The sequence below is a fragment of the Solanum tuberosum genome, unplaced genomic scaffold, assembly GCF_000226075.1.
Source record: "Solanum tuberosum cultivar DM 1-3 516 R44 unplaced genomic scaffold, SolTub_3.0 scf00125, whole genome shotgun sequence".
NCBI lineage: Eukaryota > Viridiplantae > Streptophyta > Magnoliopsida > Solanales > Solanaceae > Solanum > Solanum tuberosum.
The window spans coordinates 199,881-208,298 of NW_006239052.1; the positions used below are offsets into that span (position 1 = coordinate 199,881).

General features: G+C 28.7%; 1 protein-coding gene across 3 annotated transcripts; it reads left to right on the forward strand.

Annotated features, from left to right (window-relative positions):
• Positions 1–613, forward strand: LOC102583634 (EPIDERMAL PATTERNING FACTOR-like protein 4). Of its 3 annotated transcripts, none has more exons than XM_015310158.1 (2): positions 1–207; positions 278–613. In XM_015310158.1, exons 1-2 carry the CDS (start codon positions 99–101, stop codon positions 484–486), a joined length of 318 nt encoding a protein of 105 aa, XP_015165644.1. In that variant the 5' UTR covers positions 1–98; the 3' UTR covers positions 487–613. The 3 variants fall into 3 exon arrangements, with proteins under 3 accessions (XP_015165644.1, XP_015165645.1, XP_006350652.1); XM_015310159.1 differs by having other exon boundaries at positions 290–613; XM_006350590.2 differs by having other exon boundaries at positions 293–613.
• Positions 614–8,418: the final 7,805 nt, after the last annotated feature.

The window sequence follows — 8,418 nt, forward strand, 5'->3', positions numbered from 1 at the left end:
AACAACCTGGAGACCTCTGCCCTGCAATTCTCATACTTGTTCTCCATGTTAACTTTCCTTATTATTTTGTTGCATTGGAGCTTCGATTAATTCGGGCGATGAGCGTATCACGCCACCGCCATAGACCTTTTCCGATTTTCACATTTCTTTTGCTGATTTCTTCTCTACTACTAATTATTTCAGCTTTACCCTTAATTAACCCAACTAGTGAGTTCCATTTTTGCTTTATTTCTTAATCTATTGGGTTGTGATTAATTAAGTTACTAACTGTATTTAGTTTTTTGTGAAGCAGAACCAGTATTCCTTAATGGGCAGCAGAAACTCAGTGGACCGGGTTCATCGCCCCCAACGTGTAGATTCAAGTGCGGACGTTGTTCACCATGTAAACCGGTTCGAGTCTCGGTTCACCCCGGTTTTACTTTTACTTTAGAGTACTACCCTCAAGCTTGGAGGTGCAAGTGTGGCAACAAACTCTTCATGCCTTAACAAGTGATACATATTATTGGAGTAAATTTAATTAGACTTTATTAACTCTTCTTATTGTAAAAAAATTTGTAATTTCTAGATTTGTTTTTCTTTTTTTTTTTCAAGAAAATTACACTTCTCTTCGTAATTTGTACCGTTTTACTATAAACTTTCACTTTATAGGTGAAGATTTGATTCTCCGTCTCATAATCTTTTCTTCCATTCTCCTTTCCACTATACCAAATCTTTTTAATAATTCCACTTCTACAAAATGTTGGAAAAAGAACTACTCCAATTTTTGGGACTAGCTACTTATTTCTGTGATTCTCTAGATGGGGTTTTTTTTACTCTTTGTTCAATTTTTTTTATTTTTCATCCAGTGTTCGATATCCATATTGAAGCCCAACTAAATTTGGATTTGCACCGGAAAGTCCCACATTGGGGATAAAGCACTCCCTAACAAAGACGACTCTGTACCCAAGGGGGCTCGAACCCGAGACCTCTTGGTTAAGGATGAAGAAGTACTTACCTCTCCACCATAACCCTTGTTGGTACTCTTTGTTCATTACTTTGCTTTGTAAGTACTAAATTTGTAAACACTTTTTTGGTTAAAAAAAATATTGAAAGAGATGATTTTGTTATGAAATTATGCATATGTTGCATGCACCTTCAATGAAAATGATTTAAATATTTCCAAGACCTATTAATAATTTCTTATAGTTTGTTTTATCTGTTCTTAAATCCTGTTTATACACTTTCATTTTTAGAACACGTATTCTTCTTTCTTTCTCTGTTTACATTTACTTGTTTATTTTAAATTTTACACATTCATTACAAAATAGTTACGAGGATTTTAATTACTATAATAGTGTACTACATGACAAAATAATTATATTTTCTTGATATGTTAAAAGTGACATGTAAAAGTAAAAATATATTTTAAAAATATTTGGTTAAATAAAACTAAATGGATAAAATGTTTTTTTTTTAGAATTTAATTCAATAGACATTGAGAATGTATTACCAATCATTTTTTATATATATAAAAAGAGTATTTAATTAATTATTTCATAGAAGCGCTATAAACATCTATTTGTAATATAATAATAATAATAACAACAACAACAACAATATAACAACAAAATTGAAATCTCATAAGTGATGAGAGGGCAGGTGGAATGTATGCAGGCCTTATCATTATTTTATAGAGATGGAGAAGCTATTTTCGAAGGACTCTCGGCTCAAGTGCAACAAATTTCGGTATAGAAAAAGAAGATAATGTAGAGAATATATAGCAAATAACAAGGAACAATACAAAAGTATAATAAAATCATGTGATAACGAAACACCATAAACAATAATGATACAAGTAAAAAAAACTACTAGAGTACACTAGCTAGTGTATCGCAAACGTCAGGCACCTTAAGCAAAATAACACTATACTACCTACTATCCTTCTATCCTAATGCAAGTCATCTACACTCTTCTGTCTAGCGTCATGATCTCGATTATCTGAAGCTATGTCATATCTTGTGTTATCACCTCCTATCTATTTTTAATATAATAAATCAATAAAACTGAATGAAGAAAGTACTAAATTAACAATTATGAACACAAATACAAATTGAGAAAAATATAAATAATTGGACAATGAGAACATGGCAAATGTAAGATAAGAAATTCTTTCAGATGAAAAGTTCCATCAAAACTTACTCGATCATGACTTTCTTAGCAGATAATATGCGACAATTAGTACTTCAATTATGAGATATGAGTTGTCACGTTTTGTGACAAATGCAGAGGACTGGCTTCTAAATCACCGCGGTATTAAAAATTTTGATCCGATAATTTTAATTTTTAAAAATATTATATCAATATCATATTAAATTATAAATTTAGTTTATGATATTTTAAAGTTTGATTTTGATAATTTAGGGTACGATAAATTATATAATACCTAACACCTTATACATGGCAAGAGGGGGTTTGCTTGGATGGAATGGCACCCCTGATCACTTCCAACCCAAAGATTGTGAGTTTGAGTCACCAAAAGAGCAAAAAGATGGGTACTCCTATTAAGGGGTAAAACAAAACACCTTATACATGTTGCAAATATAGAATAGAACCAGTGGCGAATTTATGTGTAAAATTTGGGTCACCCGAACCCGTGGTCCTCCGACTAAACTCATATATTACTTGTATAATTATTAAAGAACATATTAAATAAACACTTGTTGAACCCGTTCTTAAAGTTGTTGGATGGTTCACTGGTTTGACAGCCAAATTTTTAACACCAAGGTCATGAGTTCAATCCCAGCCAGCCACAATTCACTTCAATTTTTTTAGTAACTAATAACACTCGTGTTTTCAAAAAAAAAACGAAGTTCTAAAGCAATGGTGCACCCGTTTTCTTGAAATCCTGGATTCGCCTCTGAATAGAACGACAAAGTATTAACGTCTAAAGTACAGTTAATTTTGTACTAATACTAGTCTATATAGTATTTATTAGTATTATAATGATATATATGAATTATACATTTTTGATACTATATTCAATATCAAAATTTACGAGATACCTAATATTGAAACCATAATATAAAAAATTCAATTCGATATCTACTATACCATATACCCCACCCCTCCCCTCTCCTAGAAGCTCTTATCCTTTTTGCTAGGAGTAACTACTTTTATCGTACCATATCCACTCCTAATTAATACTACACAATTATTTCCAGAGCACACAGCCTGCTTATCTGCCCATGTTCCAACTGAGCTTTAAATATGTTTGACCGAACTGTGAGCCCAATGACCCCTACAGTACTTGTGACCCATGCTTTTTATCATGAGAGGCCCACTAAGCCCGGCCCACATACTGTTGTTACTTGTTCTTGCCTATAAACAGGAGGGGAAACTAATACTATACCTCATAAAAGCAAAATAATTATAAACAATACTCTTTTATATTCATCCACACTAAATAATTACATTATATACTCCCAACTAATTCCGCTTAACTGATACTAAATCAATATATATATATATATATATTGTATTGATATCATTAAGGTTTTTTGTTCAGAAATTACTCATTAGCCAATGATACTATAAAAGTGTATATATATATATATATATTTTTATTTTTATTTTTTTTGTTGTATCATTAAGATTTCTTATTAAAAAATTACTCATTAGTCAATGATACTATAAGAGTGTATATATATATATATATCAAGGAAGAGACACAACTATTTGAATGGTTGTGTCCCTCAAATAGTTGTGTCCATTCAGAATTATAAAAAAGGTTCTCACAAGAGAAATAAAAAAAAAAGTAATAAAATATTTTCATTCCCTACAATTCCAAAAAGAACAGACACTTCTTCTGCTTCTTCTCCCTCTTCCTTCTCTAATTCCATAAAGTTTGTGTGAAGATTCTTTGAAGATTTCTTCTCCAAAAAAGTGATGGAACGAACGAAGGTAACAAGTACGGTTTTAGACTGTGGCTTTATATGATGTAGTTTGTGTTTATATACATGTTATTATATTTTCTGACTAGTGAAACAATATTCAATTATCCTACAAACTAAGTGTTCGATTAAATTCATCAAAAAGTATAAACAAATAAATTATAAAAATATTATCATGCCTATCCCTACTATCCCTACTTGTTGTTGCCCCATAAATATATAAGAATTAAAATCACATATATATGTACGGTGCTTACCTACTTTTTAATTAATTAGCCGCTAGATCTTTTAAAACGAAATCTGATTTTTAAATTTTCCGACAATATTTAGGAACAAATAAATAGTCTCCATTAATTTGTTTGACTGCACATGAAATCTGAAAAAGAAAAGAGGATACCAGTCTTTTGGACATATTTTATGTCCTTAATGTAATTATATATGCTAATTTTAGGAAGAAAAAAACAACAACAAAGAGGGCACAAATTTAGTGGAAAAACCATTTTATCAAGAGAAACTAAATATAAATATATTTTTAATCAAGTGGCAGTCTGCATCGGTCGAATTGGTTTGATTTTATGTATTATTGGTTCAGTTTATTGGTTTTCGGTTGTTAATTATGCTAAATCAATAACCAAACAAAAGTTTAAATTTTGGCGTTTTATAATGTGAAGTTGTAAATTCAAAGTGTCACGACCCAAAACGAGTCATGAACGGCACCCACACTTAACCTCCTAGGTGGGTGAACCAACGAATTCAACCTCAACTTATATTTATTGTTCAACTTACGAAATACAAATCATAATGCGGAATTAAGCTCAAATCTTATTAATGTAAGAAATACAAATCTGCTAAAGTCTATTAAATATAGTTTCCCAAAACCTGAAAGTCATCACATCAAGGACATCTTATTGAAGTATAAATTGAAGGTTAAACGGCAAAGAACCAAAGACAATAACTAGTAAGGTATTGAGATTAATATTTAATATTTATGTATGGATAAAGTAGTAAATTACTACAATTTTAATGGGTTATTGATTTACCCAATAACCCATTTTCAAAAACCAAAATCGAACCGATAACTCAATAATTTTTTTAAATAAAACCATTAGAAAATCATTAACCCAATAACAATAATAATAAACCAATAACGCTGTTTCAATTCGGTTTATCGATTGGTTCGATTTTCGAACATCCCTATCCCTATCAATAGGCAAAAAATAATTACATCTGCTAGTAATATATTTATAAAGTATACACTATTTTTGTATAATAAATATACTATACTAATATACATAAAATATACATCAATTAATTGACGACTATTTATGTTAATTTCTCTATTTTATTAAAAAGCAGGGGTGAATAATATCGAATCCCAAATGTCATAGTTTTTTAAAAAATAAATAAATAAATAAAATAAAAGAACAACTGTTTTTAGAACATCATTTATACTTAAAAAGATAGTTGAATTAATTTGAAAACATTGGTGCAGAGAGTTACTATTGAAGTAGGAACATACAGGCCCAAATGGTTCGGCTAATTAGAATAAAACATCAATAAATAGGGGAGTACGTTTAGTATTGAGAAAATTTTATGAAAATATTAATTCAAATTAAATGTTATAGCCATAGTTTATTTTATTTGCAATTCACAGCAAATATCCTATTTTTTTGCCATCTGGTTCGGTATACAATTAGTCATTTTCGGTATACAATTACTCATTCGGTATACAAATGTATAAAATGCGTTTGTGTTTGTATAAAGCGAGAGAAATCAAAATACAAATTTTCTTCCTATACACTTATAATTATACAAATACAGATCTTATTATACAAATTACAATGTATAAATGAATTTATACAAAACTGAACTATTTGTATAAAATTGGATGTATCTAGCGAATTATACAAATCAAAAGCTCCATAGCAAACATAAAATTTGCTATGGAGTGCAATTAGTTGCTCTTTAGTATTCGGTTCGATATTTCTTATTTTTGAGTTCGATAATTTAGTAATTGATAGTTAAAAGTAGATATCAAATATTAAAATTTAAAATTTTTATCGGGTAATTGGTAAATCAAACTTTCAAGGGTTGATTTTGTTACAAAGTTAATATTATTGCTCCAATTATTTCTATTTATCCATGTGGAGAGACGGTATAATAGAAATTCAACAAGTAAAAGACATTTAAAAATGTAAATTGACACAACTAAAAACATGTATTTGGATTGTTTATGCTTAGTCTTTAACTTTCTCTTTGAATTTGTACTGATAACTTATGATTGTGTTAATATATGACCTTCATTAAGTAAATATTTTGGTCTTCAGGAAAATCGAATACCGAATAATTCTAATGTCACATATCAAATTCAAACCCGTATACTATTTTTCTTAGGACTATTAGATTACATCTTTTTGTTGTGTTATGGATTAGGGCAATGGTTCTAGTGTCACATACCAAAATGAGTTTGTAATGTTTATTTGAAAGTAATTTCAATCAAAGCTCGAAATTTGATTTTTTTTTAAAAAGTTAGACTCAAATATATCAAAATTTTAAAATTTTACTCTCGAATACCATATCGAATATCGAATTATCAAATATCAAATTATAAAAAAAAGATTGATTTGATTTTTATGCCCATCCCTATCAATGATGTAGTAAATCTTGTCTAGAGCAACAAAAGAATAAAAATTAGAGAAGGTAGCATTTAGATAACATCCTTTTTAGATTCAGTATAGCTTCAACTGTTTCCGCAACCCATCAATTAGTTAATTATCAATATATTTTAGTTATATCATATAAGATATTATCAAATTGTTCCTACAAACCCTAAAATATTATTACGACAATAAATAGATAAAAAATTAAATTTCTCTCGATCCATCCCCTCACGAGAAATTACCAAATCAAGTAAATCTTGTCTACTGTATTTCAAGAAAAAGTGTTAATAATTTGATCAAGAGAAGAAAAAATAGCAGTAATGCGTAATTTTATGTGATAACATTTCCTTCATTAAATCTCTTTTTCTTCCACTTCTTTTGTTATAAGATGAAAAATATTAGAAATTGTATCTCAAAAACGATATCACGACTTAAAAAAATTGCATTTAAAGAACTAAAATTGTTCAAATATAGAATTAAAGGGTCAAAATAGCTCTTCGGTTATGAGAAATTGAATAAAAAAATATCGTTATTATTTTGGTTCAAAATTGTTCATATTTTTTATAGTTTAGCAAATGTCTTTATTGTTATTAATTCATTGGGTAAAAATATGTTTTTTTTAATAAATATATTATTCTTGAAGTATACTTCTTTTTCTAAAAAATAATTATTTCAAAGGAATTTTTTTCTTGTTTTTTTTTTTTAAAAAAAAAGTATCTTCAACTGGTATGATCTAAAATATAAGATCATGCTTACACTTACATTAACTCACTAGTCGGTAAACCAAACACACTCAAATTGGATATCAACACAATATGGTCAATAATAAAGATAACATAAGTAAGTTGTAAAATCAAACTTTCATAAAAATACAATAGAAATATAGAAAGATAAAAGTATATCACAACTTAGTGTCACCCAAACAAAAGCTTCTAGATACTTAATAATACAACTATTTTGAGAGCTCTAAAATAACCGATCGAATCGAATCGACACTTCTTCTCTTCCTAAATAAATCATATATTCTTCTTTCTTAATTGGGATTCTTGAACAATTGAACCTTGATCAGTTCAACCCTAATGCTAACTATATTTGGATTTCTGAAAATTTGACTCGAACTTTATTGGGTGCACCATGTAGACCAAATTAAAGTTTAACTAAATTAATTCTTGTTTACATATCATCACTAGTTTTTTTTTTTCAATTTACTTTCTTATAGATATAACCAAAGGTATACTGGAGGGGATAAAGACCTGACCTCTACTAATACAAAACTAAGATAGAGCTAACTTCCTAGTCGTTAGACATCTATACCAAGAGATCCACCATGTACCGCAAATTAAAGTAATAAACTACGTGATGAAGCTTCTCCTTTAACAATTAAATCACTTTACAATTAAGGAACATCAAATGAGAGTGACAAAAACAATTAACCAAAAAGACTAAGTGGAGAGATAAGGTTCTTCGCAAAAGCTTTCTTGGAGATAATCTATCTATATATAATAGGAGCAGTAAAAGTGACACGTGTCATCACCACAAAAAATGAAATTTTTAAATAATTAAAATTAATTATATGTAATATGATTAAATAATAAATTATTATTTAATTGATAAAATAATTTTAAATTAATGACACATGTCAGCAACACAAAAAAACTTTTAAATATTTAAGGGATAAGGGTCTGAAAAATACCTTAACTTTGGTCGGATTTGTTGTTGCGATACTAAACTTTCATGAGGACCTATTACCTCCCTAGACTATTTATTACCATATTTTTTACCCCCTGAACTATTTAATAGTGTATTTTAAAGGTATATATGTGCTCACG

Bases quoted from the DNA above. Each gene is read 5' to 3' on its own strand.
- LOC102583634 (XM_015310158.1), top strand. From the start codon at position 99: ATGAGCGTATCACGCCACCGCCATAGACCTTTTCCGATTTTCACATTT. The intron at 208-277 runs GTGAGTTCCATT...AACTGTATTTAG, and splicing joins ACCCTTAATTAACCCAACTA to TTTTTTGTGAAGCAGAACCA.